A 27,353-nucleotide genomic window follows, 5' to 3' on the forward strand; every position below is an offset into this window, starting at 1 on the left:
TTTAATTACAGCATTTATAATCACACTGCCCTTCTTATAAGAATTTCAGGAGTCTCTACTCAAATTTGCCTTTGATTTCAGCAAACATTCCACTTCGTAGGTCGATACATGCGCCGCTTACCTCTTGCAACACACAACACGCGAACCCCATAAAGAAAAGTGCCGCACAGCTGTGCTCTGAAAAGCGTAACCTTCGGAACAGCATGTGTGCGTGGAGCCGCTATTGCCGCCTGGATTCGTTGCCCTCAGTCGCCGCACTGGGGAAAAGGGTTGGGGTGCCGCACGATGCCCTATAAAAGAGAGACTCCTCGCAAACTCTTGAATCGACGTCGCGAGGTCCAGTCGTACGCGTCGCGAGGTCCAGTCGTACGCGTCGCTTTGTCCACACATCTAGCGCCACTCCAAGAGCTGACGTGTACTGTAGCACACAATGCCCGACCTAAGAGGAAAAGTGGCCCTCATAACTGGTACGTATTTTGACAATGACTTGCACGCAACATGTAATTGATTACTATAACCACAGTAGCGCGCCAGATAAGATTTCGAAAAAGGCATACGACAACAAATACACCAGGCAACACGGCGCAATAGCTCATGTAAAACCAGTCACATCATTAATAACGCGTTTGTGTATTCATGTCTACCAAGTCCATATTTCATTGAGAGGAGCATTTAAAAGGAGGGTAATGCGATAGATAATCGTAATTTCTTAATTCATCATGGAAATGTATCAAGCTGTGACATGCTGGTAGTTGACTTGTAAAGCAATTTAAATTAAGTACTTCCATTATTTAGTAGCCAGGTTTAAACAGGCATACAAAAAACAGCACGTGGACTCGGTGGAAAAAGTGCGCCTATTCAAATATAGGGCCCTATAACGCAAAACTATTCCAATGTGTTTTTACTCGAATCTCTCTGCGTGAAATTGGCGTAATCACCGACACGAGCATCCAGCGGTCACCCGCAGCGTTTCCTGAACAGACCTAACAAACGTTCTGCACGTTCCCATGAGGTCACTTTTGTTTGCTTCAAAAACGAATAACACTGCCTACAGCTAGCGGATTCTCTTATCTGATTGGCTGACAAGAAGCGAGGGGCACGCTCAGGTGGAGAGGCATTCGATGGAGCCGATCGCGTGCACTGAAAGTCGATAACCGGATGGAGAGGCTTGTTGCCGACGTCTGGGACTGGTCCGCTTGCACTTTCTTAGCTTGAGCTGGCTTGTCGAAAATCGTGGTAGACCTGGCACAGCAAGGTCGTAAACGAGCGGTAAGTGCTGGAAAACGTTACGATGCCACGCAAAAATTTTTATTGTACGCAAATACACCCATGCTTTATGGCAGGTGCGAGTAGCCTATACCTGTGCTTTCGGCAGCAGCCATCTTTTATTCCCTTCGGAACGGGTCATCCTGCGGCTATTCAGAAAAAAAAGTTTTTTTTCGGCATATTAAAGTATCTTTAACGTCTACACATCACTTGGACGATGTCAGTTCTCGTGGTTTTGTGACTTCGCATGACAGCCATGTGTAGTGGGCGAAGCCCGAAAACTTTTCACCGATAGCCAAGGTCTAATGGCGCAAAGGCGTGGAATCAGAAATAACTGTTTCTTTTGTCCGGTCAAATGATACATATTCAGTTTGTACGCGTCATATAAGATGAGGAGCCATCGCGCTTTTCGTGACGTTGCATGAATGGCGCGCGAAGTGGGGGTGGTTGAAAAAAGCTTTTGACCAATCGCGGAGAGCTGATGGCAGAATTAGAATAGAAACTTTTCTTATGGCTTTACATTATAGCGCCCATAGTTTCTTTGAAGCGGCAAAGCAAGCTTGTGCTTGCGATATGTACCTGCTGGTCATAACATGCCGCATGCGCGAACATTCCGAGAATTAGCTGTCCCAGCACATGTTATTTCGGAAACTTAGACAATGGTAATGGAGAATAATAACGATGACAACCTCGCATCTGGGGCCCTATAGCGTAAACCTATATTGATATGTTTTTATTAAAATCTGCTTTCATCAAATCTGCGTAACAGCCGACGAAAACATCGGGGCGGTGACCCGCAGGGTGGTCTAAACAGACAGTTCAAACGCTCTCCTCCTTCATTGGAGGTCACTTTTCTTTGCTTGAAAGACGAATAACATCGCCTACACTGAGAGGCTTGTCTTATCTAATTGGCTGACAAGCGTTGAGGAGCACGCTCAAGTGGAAATAGATTCGACGGGGCCGAGCCACTGTATTGAAAATCCATAACCGGTTGAAAGGGTGGTGCCGGCATCTTTGGTTGGTCCGCTGTCCTTTTGTTTGCGGTGGCTGGTCGAAAATCGCGACGGTATGCAACGGAAGCTGAAGAATGACGCTAAAACGGGTGATCAGCAAAGAAGAATTGGCAGAACGATGTCGTAATCGAGCCACATATCCACGAAAACGTTACACGGCCAAGTAAACGGTCTTATTATAGGCCAATAAACCCATGCTATCCGGCTGGTGTGAGTAACCAGTGCCTCAGCGATTGGATGAAGCCATCCGTTCCTTTTAGATCAGGGCTGCCTGGGGATGTTCCGAAGGAAATTCAGTTTTTTTCGGCATAATAATGCATGTTTAACACGTACACGTCAATTTGACGTGGTGAGTTTTAGTGGTTTTGTGACGTCGCCTGAAAGCCAGCTGAAGTGGCTGAAGCTTGAAAACTTTTGACCAATAGCAGAGGGCTAATGGCAGAAAGGTTTCGAATGAGAAGTAGCCATTTTTCTTTTGTTCGGTCGAAGTATGCGTAATCATTGTGTAGACGTCATATAATATGGGGAGCTATCGCGGTTTTCGTGACGCCTGCTTGACAGACAGGTGAAGTGGGGGTGCTGCAAAAAACATTTTGACCCATCGCTGAGAACTGATTGCAGAATTGGAATAGAAACGTTTGAAATAGTTTTACGTTATAGGCGCACTCCAGAATCATAAACCGCGCTTTCTGCCACAGGATGCAATAGGTGATTCCAAAAGGTTTTTTTTTTGGTGACTCGACAAACATCCGCTTGTCCGTTAACTGAACCTGCGTTATTAATAATTTAAAGTTGAAAGCCGGTAATAAAAAAAGACAGCTGCAAAAAAATATGCTCGGACAAATGCCCACTACGTAAGGCAAGTACATGAATTTGTTCTGTGTACACATTGACATTATCTGGGTAGGATGATATATAGAAGCACACAGGAGTTCCGCACGTGTTATAGGAGACCATACAGGTGCTAATATTCCAAATCCACACGAGCGATGAAGTAGTCTACAACATTATGCTTCTGTTTTTTTAAAGCCTATGTTCGTATCTACAGTAATGCAAACAGTTACTGAAGAAATTTAAGTATGATTATGTTGATCAATAAGCTCGCATGCGGTCTGATTTAGAGGTATCAGAAAAGAGGTATCAGAGTAGCAGAAAAACCACCCTACAGGTATAAAGACAGGCATTCAGCACAAAAATATTTGATGCTAATAACGGTACTAGGCCAAACATATTCAACTAACATAGCCATACCACCACCTCGGATGTTATGCCGACAGAAAAGGTGTTTTGGATAGTCCGCATGTAAAACTGGATGCATTAGCTCTCTGGATATATATACATATATATATATATATATATATATATATATATATATATATATATATATATATATATATATATATATATATATATATATATATATATATATATATACAGTAAAAGCTCGTTAATTCGAACCGCAAGGGGAAGCCGCTTCAGTTCGAATTAACGAAAGTTCGAACTAACGAAAGTGAAGGAGAGGAACAGTACACTGCGATTTGGAAGCAGTAGGGAATGTCAGAAACTTGGCGTGTCAATAAGTGATGGCGTGTGCCGCGGGCACGCGCCATCTTTAAGTCGAAGCTCTGGGTCCGACTGTGCCACACCACCGATGTCCACCGAAACGAACATTAGCCGAGGCCTAACACCATCACAATGAATCGCGACGGCCGATACCTCCTAGGCTGAAAACAGAGGTACAAATCCGATCATCAAACTTTCTATCAAGTCCAGACTAAAAGTATTAGAGATTACAATAGGGCCGACTATAAAAATATTAATGCTGAATTGGCTATCTTTCTTAGTGAAGTGTTTCTGCCATTCTTTAATTCAAGATCGGTAAACGACAGCTGGGAACTTTTTAAGAAAAAATTAACAGATCTTGTAGAAACTTACGTGCCAAAAATCGTTATAGCGAATGACAGATCTAATCCTTGGTTTACAAAGCACCTTCGAACACTAAGAAACAAGAAGAAGCGTCTGTATCGGGCGACCAGAAGAGACAATCAAGCCTCATCTTGGGCAACATACAGTGATTTTCTAACATTTTACTGCAAAGAGCTATGCGCAGCCAAAGACAAATATTTCTCACGTGACCTGCCATCTCTTTTAATCAACAATCCCAGAAAATTCTGGCAAGTCATATCACCAGCTAACACTGTCCGCAATATTGTGCTACATGATGATGCTGAAAGCCCTCTGTCTGACGCTGATTGTCCGGTAGCGTTTAACAATCTTTTCACATCTGTTTTTAAACAGGAAGACTGTTCCACTGTTCCCATAGTTCCCGACTTTGAATATCCTTTTATGGAACCAATAGATATTACAGCAGATGGCATTTCGTCTTTAATAAATAATCTGAAATTATCCACATCTTCCGGTATAGACAATATCAACTCCAAAATGCTAAAAAATACCGTTACAATTTCAAGCCAAATTTTGTGTCATATTTTTAGGAAATCCTTAGCAAATGGCGAACTACCCCTGGACTGGAAAATCGCAAAGGTTATCCCTGTATTCAAGGGGGATAACAAGTACTCTCCGCGAAATTACCGTCCCATCTCATTAACATGCATCTGCTGTAAACTACTGGAACATATCATAGCATCGCATATCTACCGCCATTTAGAATCAAATAACTTTTTTTATTTTAACCAGCATGGATTCAGAAAAGGCTTATCTTGTGAAACTCAGTTGCTTGAATTTACAACAGAATTACATTCCAGCATGAATAACAAACAGCAGACTGACTGTGTATTCTTAGATTTTTCCAAAGCATTTGATCGTGTCGCTCATTGTCGCCTCATCTCAAAAATATCTGCGCTCCGGCTGGATTCATTAACTTTATCTTGGCTCCGAAACTTTCTCTCCTTGCGGCAACAGTTCACTGTTGTTAATAACCACTCATCGCTTACTTCTGACGTTACATCTGGCGTACCGCAAGGCAGTGTCCTTGGTCCTCTTCTTTTCTTAATTTTCATTAATGACCTTCCACAAAACATATCATCGCAGATAAGGCTTTTCGCCGACGATTGCATTTTATACCGTACAATAAAAACATCTGATGACCATTTAGCATTGCAGAACGACCTTAACCTTGTCAGTTTCTGGTGCAGTACGTGGCAGATGACCCTGAACTCAGACAAATGTAAAGTTATGTCCTTCTCGCGTAAACATTCAAACTCTCACTTTTCCTACGTTCTAAATAACACCGCCGTACCTCCGACATTGTCCTACAAGTACCTTGGCATTGAACTCACAACTCATCTTTCCTGGAGTACACATATAACGGCTATCTGCGCAAAAGCTTCGAAAACTCTGGGTTATCTTCGACGGAACTTGCGTAAATCCCCTGCTACAGTTCGTAAATTAGCATATCAGACTTTTGTTCGCCCACAGTTAGAATTTGCGTCATCAGTATGGTCACCACATCAAAATTATTTAGTTGATATGCTAGAAAAAATTCAGAACAGGGCATCGCGCTTAATCACAAGTAACTACGACAGAACTTGCAGCGTGACCAAGATCAAAGCAGATATTTCGCTCCAGCCACTTGAAACACGTCGCACGATAAGTCTTCTTTACCTTTTCCATAGATACGTCCATGGTAATCGAGTTCATGTGTTGCCGCTTGAAGTACCAGCGCGCACGTCACGTCGCCTTAACAATAGCCATAGTTTCATGCGCATATTCGGTAATACACTGTCATTTAACGCATCAGCACTGCCACGTGTCATAACCGTATGGAACAGCCTTCCTGATAACATTGTGAGCATAAGAGATCGTGACGCTTTTCGCGAAGAATTGCTGAATTTCGTGTAGAAACATTGTATAAGGATGTTATTGACCTGCTTTCCTTCGCTGTTTTTTACACTCGTATTTTTATATTTTTGTGAGCATGAGTATATTACTATGTTTACGCTCTCTAAAGCTTAGCCTAGACAAACATTTATTGAACTTCGCTTTACTTATCTTGTGAATGCATGTATAGATATTTATATTCTCTACTCCTGCACTGCTTTACTTATCTTGTGATAGCCTGTATTGATGTTTATATTATTTACTCCTGTTGATACACTTACTTTGTGTCCCCCCTTACCCAATGCCCTTAAATGGGCCTGTAAGGCATTTTAAATAAATAAATAAATAAATAAATAAATAAATAAATAAATAAATGAAGACTGCCGAGACAAAGACGCCGAACATGTGAAGGTGGCGAAGGCCCCGATTCGTTGGTTCTTGATTGCAAGCGCAGCTGCGACGTATTTGATTCGCTGTGTTTTGGCGCTTGCCATGCCATCTCCGCACAACATTAGCAGCTGTACAAGATTTGCAAAGCCTCCGAGATTCGCAACGGGCAAGAAGTCTCGGAGGTTACGTAGAACGGAGAGGCGGCAGCCGCCGCTGCCTTCTGACTGACCCCGCGTCGGTTAGATTTTTTTCCGATTTTGCGTTCTCTCGCCGTTCTCTCCGTTTAGGAGGCAATACAGCCTTGTGTGTAGGCAGTAGGCGCGTTTCTCTGGCCGTGTGCCAGGCGAGCGTAGTTCGAATTATCCGTGAGGGAACCTTCTCGCGTTCGAATTAACGGACTTTTTTTATACATAGACTTCTGTGGAGCTTGGCCGGACCAAATCGTACAGTTCGAATTATCCATAAATTCGAATTATTGAAGTTCGAATTAACGAGCTTTCACTGTATATAGATATAGATATATATATATATATATATACTCAGAGAGCTTAATGCATCCAGTTTTACATGCGGACCATCCAAAACACCTTTTCTGTCGGCATATATATATGTCAATTAGCTTCAAAGAGGAACGTTTTCCACGTTTATTCAAGTAGGTAAAAAAAGTGTCCCAATCCATGCGTATTCTTGTATATTGGCATGAATTAAATAAAACAAATTGCAATTTTCGATGACAAGACAATACTACGGAGTTCAGCAAAGTCTCTGAAGTTGGAATGGTCGATAGACATGTAATTTAGATATTCAAGATGTAAAACAGCAAGTACTCAATCAATCGTAAAGAAATCACTTGGATGTGTAACGCAAATACTTGGATAAACCATTCCCTTGCGAATACGTATACGACCGCGTTTGACACACAAGAACTGAAGGCTTTTTGTTCTTTCATGGGCAATGATCGCGTGGCTGACCACAGTTCCTTACGAGGGTTGCAAAGAAATGACATTGCGTACCTTCAAAAACAAGGGGTCTGTATAGGATCCTGCTTAGCGCCTGTTTTAAGCAACCTGTACTTAGCCAAGCTAGACAGAGACCTGTGCTCACGCATCAATGATACAAAAGTTGTTAAAATATTTCGATTTGTTGATGATTTTTTGGTGTTTGTCAATGTTCAGCCAGACAACTTTGACACAGAGTGTTCAGCTATTAGTAATATTATACGCGAGTGCCTTTGTCGACTAGAAGTTACGTTCGAATTGCCTATAGAACAAAAGATCAAATTTCTGGATGTTAAATTTACCTTCGGTGATTATCTAACTTACTGGTTTTACAGACCCAAGACAAATAAACCGTTGTTGTCATATCATTCAGCCCATTCTAAACTGGTAAAAAGAGGAATTGCGAAAATGTGTTTCACTAACGCACTTACTAAATCATGCCATCATTGCACTGACGAAGCCTTCACACAACAGGCCATGCGGCTACATGAAGCAGGTTATCCCAGTCACGTACTGACATCAGTTGCAGAGGGAATACTTCGGCAAGTGCAGCAATCAGGGACGGCTGAACGAGCGGAAAGAGATAGTAACCGAGGGAAAAAAAGACCAACAGTGATACCTTATATCCACCGGTTGTCGCACAACCTAAAGAAAATTGCCCGCCGAGGTAACACTGATGTGGATTTTTCAGCACCCAACAAACTAATCAGCCTGTGCAGGAAAACAAGACCAGAAAAGAAAGAAAGTGCCCCTAACTGCCAAGGCAAACGCAGGAAGAAGTTCAGAGAATGTAAGACTTCAATTATATATCGTGTACCCTTATCGTGTGGAAAGTACTACGTCGGACAGTCGGGCAGATGCATTAATGATAGACTGCGCTAACACACAAATAAAGTCGACAAACTTGTATCAGATGGGTTTCTCTCCCTTCATTGTAAGCAACATAAGTGCTTCGCTCTCTTCGAATCAACAATCATTACCGGTAGAGACAAGTGCGAACTCACTAGACTTATAATAGAAGCCGAGCAGTTTGATGCCCTAGGGAATTCATGTATCAGCAAACCATCATTGGCTCTCTCTGAAAAAGAACTGAAATATTTGCGCATGGCTTAACATATCACATAATGTATCGCTCTGATTGTTAATTTGTTCACGTGGCTGTGACTCATGTTGTCTGAGTGTATAAGTACGACCTGGTTTTCGACCATAAACAGTGTTGGAAGTTAGCGTTGTGTGTGTCCCTTTGTGTCTTCTCTTAACCCGTCTTTGAATCGCACAGTTCCTTGTTGTGTCCACTGATATTCCCAGCGAGCACAGCTGCAGCCCCAGCATTTTGGATCAGAACTCACTGCCTACCTTGATCGGGCAGCCAGGAATCGCGACTGGAAGACGAGACAAATTTGAAGACTTGTGGGTGCTTTCCCTCCTCTCACAGGCGAAGGGTACACTGCCAATACCTAAGTGTGCTGATGGGAAGTGATTTCATCTTTGGTGGCCAAATAAGACGTAAAAGTGACAAGATTTTCATCCGGATTTGTACGAAAACTGCGCGGCTCTAGAATTAGGGATAGGCTGTACTATTTATTTACGATTGAATAGCATGACAGCCGTACATGGCAGAGGCTTGAGACGACATCTGTTTCTCAAGACACGAAACACTGGAAGGCAACGCTGCGGCAGTATATTGAGGTGTCACCAAATCGACCGAGAGCAAGTCATACTTTTTGGGGAAAAAAAAACTCAGTCGTCAACCGGTACTCCTCAACCTTGGCCTGCATCCGTTCTATTTCATTGTAGTCGCAACAATTTCTGCAGACAAGTTTAACAGATTCCACTAGCTCGTTGATGGATTCCGACATCGCCAACCTTTCAGCGATTGCTGCAAAATGTACCAAAAAGCTGTTTTGGTCTGCGTCAGGAGCAGGACTCGAGCGGCAAAGTCCACTATGCCTATTCTCGCCGTTAGCAGAGCCAATGGAAGCAAACGCGATTTCTGCGACACCTGTTCAGTCTGAGCAGTCTGGCGCCAAGCGAGCAGGTCCCCGGTGACGGTTGTACTAGAGCAATTTTTAATTATGCGCAACCTTTTCGGATCACAACCACCCTTTTGCAAACATCTCTTAGTAATATACAGCGATAGCAGTGGGTGACAAGCTACCAAAACAAGGGTACGTATTCGTGGTTCTTCGGAAGCGCATGCCGCCTGCCGCATGCGCGAAGATTCCGAGAATTAGCTGTCCTAGCCAGTGGCGTAGCCAGAAATTTCGTTCGTGGGGGGCTCACTTTGCAGCTCGGCCTCCTCCTTATAGAATTAGTCCAGGGATCGATCAAACATATATATATATATATATATATATATATATATATATATATTGTTGCGCGCGAAGGAGACCGTTTGTAACCCTTACGGATGAAGGGGACCGTTTACTTTAAGTCGCGAAGGTGAGCGCAAGAGCGGTCAGCTGGTTTATCAACGGAGCGTCGTCCTCCTCTTCCTTCCTCCACTCGGGACCCCCAGCACGTTCACTGGTCTTCATTTTCTTCATGCGTAACATTCCTCTCGTCGCAGACGAAGCCCGCCGGGCGAGTCAATCCATGTGTCTTGACGTGAACAATTTCAAGCGGGCGACATGGACCACTTGTGTCTTGGCAGCTCTTCTACCACTCGCCGTGAGGCGGGCTATGCTATACGTGACTTCCGTGAGTCTGTTAATAATCACAAACGGTCCATCGTAGGTGGCCAAAAGCTTTTGGCATAACCCGCGTTTCCGTACTGGAGTCCACAGCCAGACTAAATCACCAGGGCGATAGGTTACCGGGCGGTGGCGAATGTCGTAGCGTGCTTTTGATCTGTCCTGCGATGCCAAAGTGCGCAAACGAGCAATACGACGAGCTTCTTCGGCGAGGCAGAGAGTCTCGGCGACAGTGGGATTTTCGTGACTGCAGAAGGGGAAAACAGTGTCGATTGTGTACCGGGGTGGCCGTGGGTACAGCAGGAAGAAAGGGCTATAGCCGGTGGTCTCGTGCTTGGCGGTGTTGAACGCGTACGTGATAAAAGGCAGTACGTCATCCCAGTTCTTGTGGTCGGATGAAACGTACATGGATAGCATGTTCACAATTGTTCGGTTGGTGCGCTCCGTTAGCCCATTCGTTTGTGGATGGTATGGTGTCGAGTGACGCAAGTGGGAATCACACAAACGAAGCAGCTCCTCTACGACGTCTGCTGTGAATTGTCGTCCACGGTCGCTGATGATCACGCGAGGCGGACCATGTCGCGGGATCACATATTGCAGCAGGAATGTTGAAACGTCAGTGGCAGTTGCGGAGGGCACGGCCGCCGTCTCGCAGTAGCGTGTGAGGTAGTCGACGCAAACAACTATCCAACGGTTTCCCTTGGCTGATTTTGGAAATGGGCCTACGAAGTCAATGCCCACTTGTTGGAAAGGCGTGCTTGGAGGCGGGATCGGCTGCAGAAGACCTGCTGGAGCAGTAGATGGCCGTTTGTGGCGCTGACACTGCATGCAGCTGGCCACATACGTCTCAACAGATTGTCGCATTCCAGGCCAATAAAAGCGTTCCTGAATCCGGTAGAGCGTCCTCGCCGAACCTAGATGGCCAGACGTAGGGTCGTCGTGCATAGCACTCAGAATCGCTGTGCGAAGGCTCTCCGGCACCACTAGGAGAAAACGTGCGCCAGTGCTGGAAAAGTTCTTCTTATAGAGGAGTCCATCACGTACACAGACATGGTTTGCTGTCGTCGAGGCGGTCGTAGCTGTGAAGAGCGGTGTTAATTTATCGTCGTTTCGCTAATGGAGGTGAGGTCGCTGGAGACGTGCTACTGACAGAAATACCTCCTGTGTTGATGCTGAAAAACAAAGTGCGCGTGCTTGTAGATAATGTCCCTGTGATGGCTCTGGTGGACACAGGCGCAACAATTTCGGTCATGAGTGTCTCTTTTAAACACGTGTTAGGGCGAAAGGTTTTGTTTAAATGGGACGAAGATTCAAAGTTCTGTGGAGTGAGTGGTGAGCCGTTGCGACCTATTGGTGTGTGTAGTGCTGACGTATTTTTGGGAGGCCATGTTATTACGACAGAGTTTGTAATTATTCCTCGGTCGACTCATGATGTTATTCTCGGCATGGACTTCTTGCGGGAGTGTGGTGCTACTGTCGACTGCCGCACAGGAAAAGTATTCTTAAGTGGTAGGATTCCATCAGGACTCCTGGAGAACCCTGTAGATCGCGAAACTACACTGTGTGTTTGTGGTGATACGGTCATACCTGCATCATCTACCGTTTGCGTTCCCGTTGTCTGTTGCGGCGCCGATTCCGACTGCTTCGAAGCTACCGTAGAACCGATGCACTTTAACTGTATGAAGAAGAATGTGTTGGTGCCACATTCTGTGGTGTCGATCAAAGGCGGACGCACTGGCTTATGGACCGTAAACTGTTCTAAGGAGCCCGTTATACTATCAGATGGCATGAAATTAGCCTTCGCCAGGGAACACGCGTCCTTATCAGTGGCTGAACTTACAGATGTGCCCGAAGAACCAGATGGCCACAGTTCGGAAACGGCCCTTTTGTCGATGGTAAATAAATCGCTCAGCACGAGTGAACGCCGAACGTTAGTGGGTGTGCTTTCGAAGCACGTTTCGGTATTCGACTTTGCGCAGAAGGACAGTAAACCTGCAATCCCTGCGTCTCGAACGCGCCATACCATCAACACGGGTTCGGCAAATCCGATTAGACAAAAGCCATATCGTGTTTCACCATCAGAGCGCCAGATTATCAACGAACAAGTGCACGAAATGATGAAAAAGGCAGTCGTACAAGAATCACTGGAGCTGCCCACGGACTTGCTGACTCTTGTACGACTCCCTTTTTCATCATTTCGTGCACTTGTTCGTTGATAATCTGGCGCTCTGATGGTGAAACACGATATGGCTTTTGTCTAATCGGATTTGCCGAACCCGTGTTGATGGTATGGCGCGTTCGAGACGCAGGGATTGCAGGTTTACTGTCCTTCTGCGTAAAGTCGAATACCGAAACGTGCTTCGAAAGCACACCCACTAACGTTCGGCGTTCACTCGTGCTGAGCGATTTATTTACCATCGACAAAAGGGCCGTTTCCGAACTGTGGCCATCTGGTTCTTCGGGCACATCTGTAAGTTCAGCCACTGATAAGGACGCGTGTTCCCTGGCGAAGGCTAATTTCATGCCATCTGATAGTATAACGGGCTCCTTAGAACAGTTTACGGTCCATAAGCCAGTGCGTCCGCCTTTGATCGACACCACACAATGTGGCACCAACACATTCTTCTTCATACAGTTAAAGTGCATCGGTTCTACGGTAGCTTCGAAGCAGTCGGAATCGGCGCCGCAACAGACAACGGGAACGCAAACGGTAGATGATGCAGGTATGACCGTATCACCACAAACACACAGTGTAGTTTCGCGATCTACAGGGTTCTCCAGGAGTCCTGATGGAATCCTACCACTTAAGAATACTTTTCCTGTGCGGCAGTCGACAGTAGCACCACACTCCCGCAAGAAGTCCATGCCGAGAATAACATCACGAGTCGACCGAGGAATAATTACAAACTCTGCCGTAATAACATGGCCTCCCAAAAATACGTCAGCACTACACACACCAATAGGTCGCAACGGCTCACCACTCACTCCACAGAACTTTGAATCTTCGTCCCATTTAAACAAAACCTTTCGCCCTAACACGTGTTTAAAAGAAACACTCATGACCGAAATTGTTGCGCCTGTGTCCACCAGAGCCATCACAGGGACATTATCTACAAGCACGCGCACTTTGTTTTTCAGCATCAACACAGGAGGTATTTCTGTCAGTAGCACGTCTCCAGCGACCTCACCTCCATCGGCCGCGCTAGCTAGTTTTCCGGTGACGAAGGGGACGCGGTGCGACGCAGCGGTGAGGGAGAACGGGGAGCACGACGTTGCGGTGGGGGTGTCAAAGTTCTGTCAGATGCTGGGGAGCGATTCCGGGAGCTGCTCGGCCAATGCTCGTCGCCAGATGATACGTGTGCTGGCCAAGGGGCACCGTGTGGCCGTTCGGAGGGCCGAGAAAGCTCTGACGGCTGGCCATACCACGTGGTCATACGCTGGTTGCAAAACCGCGATATATGACCCGGGACGCCACAGGAATAACACACCGGGAGAGGTCGAAACCTTGGTCGTTCGTCGATGAAGCGGATATTATCATTTTCCCGCGTGTAGTGGGTTGGTTCGTGGCGTGTGTCACGAGGATACATCGGGCGTCGAGAAGGCGTGCGCTGAGTGCGTTGGTCATAGCGCGGAGTCGGCGGGCGTGTTGTCATCCTCGGCTGTGGGGCTGCGCTGTACTCCACGGCCGCTGCGGTAACCACCGGTTGCCAAGGGGCCGAATGTGGCGCCGTCATAGCCTCTCGCGACGTGTACATGCCATGGTGGTCAACAGTTGAATGCAACAACCCTTCGCGGCGGGAAAGTTCCTCGCGGACAATCTGTCGGATGGTCGAAGGAAGGTCGAGGCAAGGACTCGTGTCCACACTGGCAACCGTCGTAACGTTTGCCAACCGACCAAACTTTGGCGCAATCCGACGCATCTTGAGCGTTTCAAAAGTTCTGCAGTGCCGAATGACGTCGGACACAGAACTGAGGCTCTCCTTTCCAATTAGAAAATTGTAGACATCCTCAGCCACTCCTTTCAGCAAATGTCCAACTTTATCTTCTTCCGACATGCGAGCATTGACCACCTTCCACAGCTTTAACACTTCTTCGATGTATGTTGTGCATGTCTCACCTGGTAGCTGCGCCCGTTGAGACAGTGTCTGCTCCGCATGCTTCTTTTTGGCGACTGAGTCCCCAAAACACGCCTTTAGCTGGTCAACAAAATGTTCCCACGTCGTAAGCGCGCCCTCGTGGTTCTCATACCACACGAGGGCGGTATCGGTCAGGGAGAACACCACATTGGTGAGCTGAGCGGTTGCATCCCACCCGTTGGATTTGCTCACTCGTTTGTAGTGGACGAGCCACTTGTCGGCATCTTCCCCCGCTTTGCCTCCGAAGGTGGGTGGAACTCGGTAGTATGGCAGTGGACTGCTAGGCGCTGCCCTCGGAGTGGCTCCTTCTTCCGGCATGTCGAAGATGGTCACGGCTGATGGCGGGAGGCCGGCAAGTCGACGGCTTCGACGAAGCTGCGGCAGTGATGGTTCCGTTGTTGTGAGCGGTACCCAGCACCTCCACCACTTTGTTGCGCGCGAAGGAGACCGTTTGTAACCCTTACGGATGAAGGGGACCGTTTACTTTAAGTCGCGAAGGTGAGCGCAAGAGCGGTCAGCTGGTTTATCAACTGAGCGTCGTCCTCCTCTTCCTTCCTCCACTCGGGACCGCCAGCACGTTCACTGGTCTTCATTTTCTTCATGCGTAACAATATATATATATATATATATATATATATATATATATATATATATATATATATATATATATATATATATATATATATATATATATATATATATATATATATATGTCATTCAACAATCTTGTTAACATTTCGGTACATATGCAACGACCGGGAGATGCTTTCCTTTGTTAGAATGTATTGCGCAGGAGCAGCTGTCACCGGTTGTGTATTGCGATAATTGCTCCGGAATTATAGTCTCAACAGAGAGCACAAATAAAAAGCAGGAGTTCTGCAAAATATACGAGGGCGAGCCCAATGAAAGTGGGCCAATGCAAATATATGACAAACGGGGTACCGTATTTAAAAGTAGTCACCATGAGTATTTAGACACTCGTCCTACTAACGAGTGGCGTAATTCCCATCTCCATAAAACTCATTGAGTTGGTGCCTCAAAAATCTGTAAATGACTACGCGTCATCTTCCGACACGAATCTGGTTCCCTTGAGCAGTTTTTTTCATGTTTTACCAAATGTAGAAAACGCAATGCAACAGGTCTGGGCTACATGAGGGATGTTGCAGCGTTTCCCACTTGAACTTTGCCACTTTTGTATTAACCACATCAGCGAGGTGGGAACGGGCAATATCGTGAAGCAAGATGTTCCCAATGCTCAATTTTCCACGTCGTTTGTTCTTGATTGCGACACGCGGCCGATCCGGCCTTTCACAATATCTGAAACGATTTAGAGTCTCTCCAGGTTTGGAAAATTCGATCAATAATGACTCCTCACGATCTAAAAAGAAGTCAACACTTTTCCGGCAGAAATGACGGCCTCTGTTTTCCTTGAGAGTGGTGAATTCAAATGTTTCCACTGTAAGCTTTGCCGTAGTGTCGTAGTGCCGTAGTGCCGTAGCGGCACCATGAGTCATCCCCGGCCACATTTGCAGACAAAAAGTCGTCACCCTCGTCTGGGGTTCTTTGACGAGCACTTAAATCTAAGTACACGGGTGTTTTCGCATTTCGCCTCCATCGAAATGCAGCCGCCGTGACCGGGATTCGATCCCGCGACCTCGTGCTTAGCAGCCCAACACCATAGCCACTAAGCAAGCACTGCCTTTTCAATTGTGTTGGGGCTGATTGCACGTATGGCTTTGGCCCGACCATGGATCGTATTTGTAACTTTCGTGTCCTTCTTTGAACAGTTTGCTACAACGCTTCACAGTGGCCAATGAAACGTAATGTTCAACGCATACGGCAGCCATACGGCGAATAATTTCTTTTTGGGAAACATCGTCATTTGTCAAAAACCTCACGACACCAAGCTGTCCAACTTTTGGAGTATCCATTATGTCACGCAACCATGTTCAAGCAAGTGTATGAGAGCATTAAAGAACATTTAACCTCACCTCTGCATGTCACTTGTAAATGAGATGCGTATGTGCTACGCGCATGCCTAGAAAATAATGAACCGAACCATTATTGCGCTGGGCGGGTTGTCTCACTTTCATTTGACTCGCCTTCGTACATTAGAAATGCGAAGATACAATGGAATATACAAATGTGAAGATACAGCTTGATACAGGGCAAAAACATTGTCACTGGAAACAAAGTTCACTGCGCATATACACAAAACCTCGCAATAAGATGTTCAAATATACGTATAAGTCTCCAATAACTCTGAGTACCTAAGAAAAAGTCACTATATATAATGCGTCTAACAAGGCAAATAAACAGGTTGCGCAACCACAGATTCACAGATCACAGCATCCCCCCTCCCTCCTCTCCCAAAATGTATCGCGTGCGACGGAAGGCGGTGCGCTTCCTCCCCACTTTTCTCCCTTGCGCACACAAGACTGAGCCACCACGTCGGCTCAGGCCTTCCCCCTTCCCCCCCCCCCACGCTTTAACTCGCACATAGAGCATGCCGCGCGCGGTCACGATGTTATCGCCCTTGGCCTTTATTTATGCGGAACATGAGGGCGACGGCAGCAATGCGCCTGGAATCTTCATATAGCTGCTATCGCAATAATATAGTAGTATCCCGCAATCGAAGCGTCCCGTGGCCCATTATTTTCCGCAAAGAAGTAACAAAATCGAACTTTCACCATGCGGCAATTCGCTGCGCCGCAACAATGTCTTTCTTTCTTTTGTGGGGCGGGGGGTGGCGAAATAGAATAACGCAAAGAAAAGCATGTTGGCTACAATCGAATGCCTATTTCTGGCACCTAGTGTGGCTACCGAAGGAATATCGAAGAAAACGTGTGACGCTCGGTCCACAGAAAACCATACGCACACTGCTCGGTATCCTACACCGGCGAGACAAAATTTTCCGGAGAAGTTGCGCTCAAGCGAACGCGTTGCAATCCGTTGAGTCCCCGCAGTGCTGGCGGCGAGCGATAATGCATTGTTTCTTTTTCTCGTCTGCTAGCCAGAAAGTGTCCAAAACTCTGCCAGGCGAAAATGCAGTCGGCCAGAGAAAAACGAACGCGCATCCAAGTGCGCCGCGCGGTTGTCGATGCAGCACGAGAAAAACGCATGCGCTCTGGCTGGACCAGCAGCCCGCGGCTTGCGAGAAAAAAAAAGAGAGAAAGAGGCTCAATGTATCCTCGCAAATAAAAGTCTAGGTATAAAAATAAATAAGAACTTAGTTACAATGGTGGCTTTAGGGTCTTGACATGGATGCTTTGGCGCAGGTGAAAAAAAAATGTTCGTATTCTTTTCTGTGACCTGACGGCACAAATGAACCACCACAACGCTTTGTCTCATCGGACCTCGCTGCGTGCTTTGTCAACTTGTCTGATAGTATGTTAATTTGGCTTGTCTCGCTGTATGGCCCGACGTACGACTTTAGAAAAGTCGATGCACCTTTGGCGTCAAATGTTTACAACAGCATTAAACCCACAAAGTTCCGGAATTGAAAATTTAAAGCACGACTTTGGAAATGTCAATGGTTCTTTCGCATCAAAATGTTATGAGAACTTTATACCCACAAAGTTTCAGAATTGAACTCCAAGCGCTCCGTAGATTCTGCGGCCTCCACGAGATGCCGAGACGAGCCCGCTCACCATCAAAACGCCCTTGAAATTTTGTGCTCGGTGGGGCTCCTTTACGATATGTGACTTCCAATGCATGGGCGTTTCCTCGAAATCCAGCCCGATTTCGCAATGTTCGCGCTAAAATGTCTTTTCGAGCGTGAATTAAGGACATTCTAGGCAAAATCGAGCACGATTTCCGGCGCCGGGAGTTGTTTTCGTCGGCGGCGCATGACAGCACGAAAAACTTTCGGGGGGGGGGGCGAAGCCCCATAAGACCCTCCCTCCCCCCCCCTCCCTGGCTACGCCCCTGGTCCCAGCACCTGATATTTCGCAAACTTAGCCAAAGGTAATGGAGAATAATAACGATGACAACCTCACATCCGGGGTCCTATAGCGTAAACCTATATTAATTTGTGTTTATTCTAATCTGCTGTCATCAAATTTGCCAAACAGCTTACGAAAGCATCCGGCGGTGACCCGCAGGGTGGTCTCAACAAACCAATTAAACGCTCTCCTTGTTCATTGGAGGTTACTTTTGTTTGCTTGGAAAACGAATATCATTGCCTACACTGAGAGGCTTGTCTTATCGAATTGACTGAAGAGCGTCGATAACTATTTTTCTTTTGTTCGGTCAAAGCATGCATAATCAGTGTGCACACGTCATGTAAGATGGGGAGCTAACGCGGTTTTCGTGATGTCCCTTGACAGACAGGTGAAGTGGGGTGGTCCAAAAAAGTTTTTGACCACTCGGGGTGGTTTGATTGCAGATTTGGAATAAAAAAGTTTGAAATAGTTTTACGTTATAGCGCTCGTGGAAACGAAAGCGTCACGAATAACAAAATTAGCATAAAATTATGCAGATCCCCACCCATTCTGCAAATTTTGTGAAGGAAAGCCTGCGTTAAAGGGTTAATTCAATATGATTGGACGGTTGACGATCTGCACCCCGTTTTGTAGCATAGCAATTTGCACGCCACCCGTGGGAACAATGCTAGACCACGCGAGCCACGTGACCCACACAGCCATGGATTAGACTGTCTCATCGATCGGCCAACTTATAACAGTTTCTGAGGAATCGGTCCAATTCGCCATTACACCGTCTCCAGCATAGGCCAATTTTACTGGACGAGTACTTGACCAAGCAAACGGGCAAACGCTCCTGGTAGTTTGGAATATAATGGTTCACTTTATTTAAAATAATTACGCACTTGAAGGGGTGTACTTGCTGCTACTTGGATTCTTATGCCTCACTTCCGGTTTCATTGCCTTATTCCATAGACAACAGAGCCCATCACGGGGACATTATGCAGATAGCATAGCCGGCTATGTGCATAAGCCGATTCTTTGAATGAGTGCTGCTCTGTGCGTGAGCTATGTAACAAACCTGCAGCAGCACCGAGCACGTACGCTTCCGAAAAATTCTCAAAGAAAGCATCGCGTTCATGCGAATATTTTCACCGTATCAGAGTGAAGAAATACGAATAAATACAGAGCAATATATGTGATAAATATGCATATTACATTCTGCTGCAACAAGCAAAATATGCATTTGTTGTACCATGTACCTCTGCATGTAACGAGCTTTTGAAATCGGGTAACTGCTCCACAGTTATTCCGTAGTGTTTGTCATACTTCGGGGGCAGAGTCTTATCTATTTCTTTACCGCGCCCATCCACGTCGATAGGCCGCCGTCGAATGGTGACACGGGCGAAGGTTTACTGCAGCGCGCTGCACACATTACTTAGGCAACTTGAGCCGCCTGAATCGCAGCTGAAAAATCACAGTCTTGTTTTATACAGGAATTCCCAGCTGTTTTTACCCAGTGTTTTAAAAATGGGCATAAGCGCTCTGGGAGTAAGCGGCCAAGTGTTGGTTGCGGCTATTGTATGCTGCAAGTCGCATTATATCTTCCAGTCTGCGTAATCGCACAATTAGTGAAAGATTTATCAGGGAATGTCGGAAGTAATAAGCTTAGCGCAATGCATGTCACGGTAAAGCTATGAAGTGCTGCAAAAAAAAAAAACGTTCAGTTGAACAGCTTCTAACGTCCTACTTGTTACGCAAACGCTTCATTGTGGTCGTGAAGATAACCAGCGCAATTTAAAGCAGCACTGACGTAAAACCTCACGCGACGCAACTGCAGTGCTCTCCTACGCGCCACTTATGAACCAACAGTGATTTTATCTTGATGTTTGCTTATCTTCTCTGCATCTCGCTATAATGAACCACCGCGATGGAACCGCATCGCTGGTGTAAATTGGGCACCCAGTGTCGGCGCCACTGCCGGGTCACTTCTGAAGCAGCTGCACGTAAGGGCAAACGCACTGTTCACTCATAAAGAAAAGCTTGAGAGCAATGCGTCAATGCAATTGCAGTAAGCACGTGGGCACGTTATGTGCTTTATTTATTATATGTCGCAGGCTTTTGCTGTTACGCAAGAAAAATGGTTGCATCACATGGGATGGGAACTCGTTTTTTTTTTAAATTATGGGGTTTTACGTGCCAAAACCACTTTCTGATTATGAGGCACGCCGTAGTGGGGGACTCCGGAAATTTCGACCACCTGGGGTTCTTTAACGTGCACCTAAAGCTAAGTACACGGGTGTTTTCGCATTTCGCCCGGATGGGAACTCGTTGAAAACCGTGGAAATTGTGTGTGGTTGTGCGTATAAAGGCAGAGGAGCATTAGCTTTTCTTCCGCAATTAAAACACTAAGCAAACTCTCAGAAAATTGAATTATGCCTGGAAACTTGCAAGTTTAGTCGGTGTGAGTGTTTTATGCAATTACTTTGTTTTATTCATTTATTGGTAAATATGATAGCTCTAATTGCGTCTGCAGTGCGTTTTGGTTTGGAAATGCAGAAAGCTTTGGCCAAATGGCGCGCGCTAGGCCCACCAGTCGTCGTGACTGTTTGGTGGCGTCATCTAAAACAGCGACCACGGCTCTCGCATTATTGTGCTATGCTGACGTTACACCGGCTCTTCCCAGTACACAAATGTCCAGCCATAATTATTTATTAGGCCAAGCCACAATCGAGACAGTCTCAGGTACTCAAATATTGGCATTCTCAAGGCTTTACAATGCCCTTTTGGAAACTTGCATAGACGGCGGCGCCAGGTTTTACTCTGGGTAGCAGTGTAGGAAGCTCGGTTTATTTCTTAACACTACACGTCGAGTCATGAACGTGCTGAAAAGTTTTGTAGGTATGAAACATACAATATTTAGGCAGCAAGTAATGGATCGCGAACGTTCACTTTACGCGTCTTCCTCAAGATGGACACTTCATGTGCGCTTTGTGAAAGTCTCAAGAAGGCATTAAATTCAACAATTGTATGAAGAATATGAAGATCAGTGATTATCCTCAGCAAGATATTAACATAGACGTTTATAAGCGCTACAGCCGTTAATTCATCCTGTAGAAACAGACAAGTTTCCATTATCCGTACTCTTTATAATCGGAGACTGACATAATGATGTCCCACCAATCAATACCGCATATCCGTCTCACAATGTTTTGTGCGCAAAGTGGTTTACAAGCACAATTAGGCATTACTTCACTAAACTTAATTAAATAATTTTCAGAACAGTGCGTTCGGTTAATATTATCGTGAACAGTGTCATCTACAGATATATGTCATTTGTTATGGCGTCGCTTTCACCACAGTAATGCGTGAAACCGCGATACATTTTGCATAGTTCACGCGCCATTCACTCGTTATCTTTAGCTGCGTCCATAGCGCCTACGTAATATTTTTCATTCCTGCGTTGCAAAATTTTGTAGTTTGAGCGCTTTGTCAACTGTGTACAGGTAAGTTACGCACCGCCAGCCGCAAGGGCCTTTTATGTAGGTTCTCTATTCGAACGGAAAGTAAACTTGGGATTTGATATATCTGCAGAAGGAAAAAGACTGGCCTCGTAACCTGTCCTGTGGTAACGCCGCCTTGACAAATTAATAGTTCTCATTCCCTGCGATCTCGGAGAAAATGGAGCTCTGGCAAAGATCTTCAGGGTTCATCCAGCATTCAAGTTGAACTTTTCCAGTCAAACAGGCTGACATGCAAAGTGGTTCTCGCGAATGATTTCCTAGTGGAATTCCATTACTAGATGTTTGTTTACTTGATACCATGCTGAAGAAAGATAAACAGGGGCATATAGCGAAAGGCTGGGAGAGAGCAGCGTTTGTTTTAGTAGAAAAGCTGAGAGGCTGGCCTGAGTCGAAGTTCTGACTTGCTACTCAGCATTGGCGAAATGTGACGGGAGTAAAAAGGGAGTGATAGTGAGAGCGATGTTCATGATGAGAGTGACTATGTTCGTGAGTCGAAATGAGCACCAATGTCGCTTCAAGGCCTCAAATATCGACAGCTTTCTTGCAAAAACTTGATTCGAGCTTTTCAATTCTTTTCAATTCTTTATTTTGCTGACATAGAACACACAGAAATACCAGAACTGGTTGGACTCATAGCCACAGGCTAGTGTCGGGTCCAATAAAAAATGAACAACAATTGCAAGTACAAAGCAATTAAAATACATCACGTGCATACACATATTTGTCGCATATCATTAAGTTGCACGGGCGTACACAATGAAATGCGAAGCAGTGAGAAGCATCTTATACTATTAAACATTTCTAAGTAAATACAATACACTAGTTAGGAGAATTGCAGGCAAGCTTCTGCATTATTATGAACACACAATATTAATCTAGACAAAATCGAAACACTGCAGGTGTCAGCGAGTTACTAAAGAAAAGAAAGGACATCATGATTGGTACCATTGAAAAGCATTATTGAGGCTAAGCAAGTATTTCTTAAGTTCCAATGAAAAATTATTTGCTTGTTTTATTTCTGCTGGTAGTTTATTCCAAATTTTTGACCCTGAAAACTGTAGCAAACGTTGTCCGTAAATATTTTTAGTTGGAGGAAGATTAAAATTACCGCACGTTTGATTTCTGGTCGCACGATTAGATGAGTAAAATATAGAAACATGAAAAGGGAGGTTGTGTTTAACAATGTTGAAGACACACGTGGCAATTTTTAATTCGTGTATCTTGTCATACGGCAACACATTCATTCTATTAAATAAAATCAGACTTGGTTTATCGAAACTTGAATGGGTAATTATTCTCAGGGCGCGCTTTTGTAGTTTGCGTACAGGTTCAAGATAAGTTTTGTATGTCGTACCCCATGATTCATTACAATATGCGATATGGCTATGGATGAGTGCAAAATATAAAATACGCAGTGTGTTAGTATCGAGACTATGCCGTGCTTGTGAGAGCGCATAGCATCCTGATGCGAGCTTTTTACAAACTGCGCTTATTTGTTCCTGCCAGTGCAGATTGCTGTCGAAAATCACGCCAAGATATTGAAATGAGTTGACTTCGTCTAATGGAAAATCGTTTATTTCTAAATTTAATGATTTAGCAGGAAAGGTATTGTTACGCGTTCGAAATACCACATACTTGGTTTTACTGACGTTAATCGTAAGTTTGTTCATTGAGAACCATTCACTTGCTTTTTTCAACTCTTCGTTTGCTTTAGTTTCAAGATCACAAGTGTTATCGGCTGTTACTACAATACAAGTGTCGTCGGCGTACATAAGGGTTTCACTTGTACCAAAAATAAGTGGGAAGTCGTTAATGTATAATGAAAATAAAAGAGGTCCAAGGACGGATCCTTGAGGGACTCCAGTGCGCATATGCTTAGGCGATGATGCAATATTGTTCATTCTTACTACTTGTACTCTTTCACGAAGGTAATCAGTAAGAAGATCTAATGAGCGACCGCGGAAGCCATAATGTTGTAGTTTATGTAAGAGTATGTTGTGATCAACTGTATCGAATGCTTTTTTTAGGTCCAGGAATATGACACATACAAGTATATTATTTTGCAAAGCTTCATTAATCATTTGAGTTAGCGTTAACACTGCTGACGAGGTTGAATGATTCGGAGGAAAGCCATGTTGCTGTGGGCACATAACCTTGTACTTATCAATAAATTTGTGGAACCGATGCGTTAGAATTTTTTCAAATATAGTATTAATGGTACTGAGCACGGATATCGGCCTGTAATTGCAAGGGTCATTTCGGTCTCCCTCTTTGAAGATAGGGACAACCTTAGCTATCTTCAGCTGAGACGGATATCTAGAACAGTTCACGGAGTGGTTAAACAAGTGGCATAATACTGGCCCTAACATATCTATATTCTCTTTTATCATTCGAATAGCAATACCATCTAGTCCGGAGGCTTTAGAGACTGACATCTTATTGACTGTTGCCATCACGTCTTCAAGTTCAATGGTATACATAACGAAAGTGTTAGTTACGGGACTCTGGAAGATAGATATATTTTCTGATTCACTAAACTTTTCAGCCAGGGATGGACCGATACATGCGAAGTATGTGTTAAAATTCTCTACAACGTCATTATCAGTGGTTTCGGGAAGCACAGTTAGCTTGCGTTGTTTTCCTGTGATTTCGTTTATGATTTCCCACAGCTTTTTTGTGTTACCAGCGGTCTGTGTAATTAGGTGAGCATAATAGGCCCTTTTGCGCGATCGAATCATAGCGACAGATTTATTCCGCTGTTCTTTGAATTGCTTTAAGTAGTATATGTTATCTTTATTATGGCGCCATTTGTCATGCCAGTATTCTTTGGCCTTAAGTGTTTCAAGTATGTGCTTTGTCATCCAAGGGCACATGGGCGTACCATGTCGACCCTTCGAGACCTTGCGATTACTCCTATCTACGGCGATATTAAGATATGCAATTAGGTTATTTATTTCAATGTCGATATCCTCGTGCAAGATGTCACTGAAATTAATGCGAAGGATTTCTTCTCGTAATAGCTTGCAATCTATTTTCATTCCAATGCTGTTTCTTATTTCTTTGGTACTAGTTGGATGATCTAAAGCGGCAAAGATAGGTAGATGATCAGAGATTGGCTCTTGGTAAACGCCTCCGGTAACCCCTTTGTCTAGATTTGTTAATGCGTGGTCAATTAAAGACGAAGATGCTTTAGTTATACGCGTCGGCGACGTAATTAAATTACGATAGTTGTAAGATTGCAACAAATAGCTGTAGTCGTGGTTGTGCATGTCATACGTGTTTATGTTCATGTCGCCTACTGTAATCACTGGTTCATTTCGCTGCTTTGACACAGCGCAGAAAATTGTTTCCAGCTTATCGAGGAATCCTGCGAGGTTACCACTCGGTGGCCGATAAACTACACCAATGATGACGTCACACTCTAGCCGAATGAAAAGGGATTCAATGTCATTGCAACTATATGTGGCCGCTGGAACTTTACTATACGATATATTATCTTTTACAAACAATGCAACGCCGCCCCCGCGTGAACGTGAGTCGCGCGCGTTTGATTCTGTTCTGTAACCTGGAAGCCTGATTGTTTCACTTTTCCGCAGCCACGTCTCAGTTGTTGCAATTACGCTGAACGAATGTTCATGTAGCGACAGGAAAGCAGAAAGCAAGTCTACGTTTTTATTAATACTACGGATATTGCAATGAAAAACTGATGTAGATTTTGCTCTACAAAGATTGTCAATCTCTTTGATTGAATAAGCCATTGTTAACGAAAAGGGTGTGCAAGTTATAAAAGTACTTAAACTATTTCTGCTAAGTCTTCTTCACGTGTTAGATGCACTACTTTGGAGTTCTCAGATTTCTGCATTAGTATTTTCCCCTCAGAAACCCATGCAAATTTCCATCCTTTCTCTCGTTTTTGTTGAATGGCTTTTCCCAGCAAGATCTTGTTTTCGGGGCACAAGTGTTCGTTTACGTACACTGGATCGCTATTCTGAAAACCCAGCATGGCTGTATTCAGTCGCTTCTTTTTGGCTGCCTTCAACAGTTTGTCACGAACTGATCTGGATGTGAACTTCACAACTACGTTTGGAGGCGTATTGTTCTTCGATGGGACGCGGTGAGCTACGTCAATGTCACCATCAGAAAGCTGGACGGACAAGGAAGATGCGACTTTTCCGATTGTTCCGAGGACGTCTTCATTGTCAGCCTTTGGTATACCTCTTAATTCCAGGTTATTACGCCTGCTGTACTGCTTTAACTCAATAAGCTGCTTTTTCGTTTCCTGAAGCTCTTTGTTTAGTCTTAGGTTCTCTTTCTTGCATTCCAGGCCCTGGTTTTTCACTTCGGTAAGCTCAAGTCGAAGACTTTTCATTTCTTTGCGGTAATCTTCAAAGTTTTCGTTCATGTACCCGATTGATTGTCTGATGGAAGTGAGCTCAGCTTTCACTGAGTTATTCGTCTCATCAATCTTGTTCATCTCCTTTTTTAGGTCACCCATTGCGTCAACAAATTTAGAGGACATCTCAACGAGCACCTTTGATACTTCTTTAATACTAGCTGGCGCCTTTTCAACCAAGGCCTTAGCAATATCCGACAGAGCGTCAGTCTTGCTAGAAGCCATTTCTACAGTTAACTAGGCACACTTGCAAACCTTAACACAACCGGATAAACACTATAGAGACACACTGTGGTACACTGTGGCAGCAGTGACAGCAAAACTTCAGAAGAAGTTTCACTGTGATGTGAAGTTTCACATCACACTGACAAGAACCCGGTCATGATTCCAATAAAACTTTTTCAGACAAAGGTTGATCGGTAAACTCGACCAAATGTTTTACCCGTGACTTTCTTTGTACAGCAAGGTATGGATAAGTGCACAAGACGTGTTCTGCTGTTCAGAGTACCTCGTACTGCTGGCAGTCCGGATGTCTGCACGGCCAACAAGGCGTAGTTGGGGACGAGCGAACACCACACCTACTCCTAACCTGTGAAGAAAGCTTGCATAACTTCATTGCTAACCATGTTGAAATATCCGGTTCACTATACCGCACTGGGTAGGGCGAAAAGAGGAAGATAGACGACAACGCAAGAGAGCGCAAGTCTATAATGGCGTGCGCAATGGTAGCATATTTCAGAAATACACCATAGTAGTGGGACTTTGCAGAAGTACAGCGGAATTTAGAGCGCAGCCGAGTCTTTGGAACAGATGGAAGAACTTCAGTTCACTGAAATTAAAACCCATCCTTTCAAGCGTGTCCGGTATATGACTGGTTCGTTTGAAACCTCAGGTGCTGTATACGTAAAGCTATCGAAAGCAGCTTCTATTCACTTCTGTCATTAGGCTTCCACGTGTGGGCCAATATTTCGGACAACGCCAACTTTACCTGTCTGACACGCGGCGTCTCTAAGAGCGCTATTACTTAAAGCTATTCCAAAATTTTCTATTCCAATTCTGCAATAAGCCCTGCAAGATTGGTGAAAACGTTGTTGGGCAACCCCCACTTCGCCTGTATGTCATGCGGCGTCGCAAAACCCTCGATAGCTCCCAATGTGACACGACAGTTCGATAAACA

At 44.8% G+C, this 27,353-nt stretch overlaps 1 protein-coding gene across 2 annotated transcripts in view; it reads left to right on the forward strand.

Annotated features, from left to right (window-relative positions):
- The first annotated feature begins 217 nt into the window (after positions 1–217).
- Positions 218–27,353, forward strand: part of LOC135900993 (uncharacterized oxidoreductase TM_0325-like) — a 75,624-nt gene continuing 48,488 nt past the window's right edge. For both annotated transcript variants that reach the window (XM_065430619.1, XM_065430618.1), the window contains exon 1: positions 218–467. In XM_065430619.1, the coding sequence (XP_065286691.1) occupies positions 431–467 (37 nt within the window). In that variant the 5' untranslated portion in view covers positions 218–430. The remainder of the gene's footprint in view (positions 468–27,353) is intronic.

The sequence above is a fragment of the Dermacentor albipictus genome, chromosome 2 (genome assembly GCF_038994185.2).
Source record: "Dermacentor albipictus isolate Rhodes 1998 colony chromosome 2, USDA_Dalb.pri_finalv2, whole genome shotgun sequence".
Lineage (NCBI taxonomy): Eukaryota > Metazoa > Arthropoda > Arachnida > Ixodida > Ixodidae > Dermacentor > Dermacentor albipictus.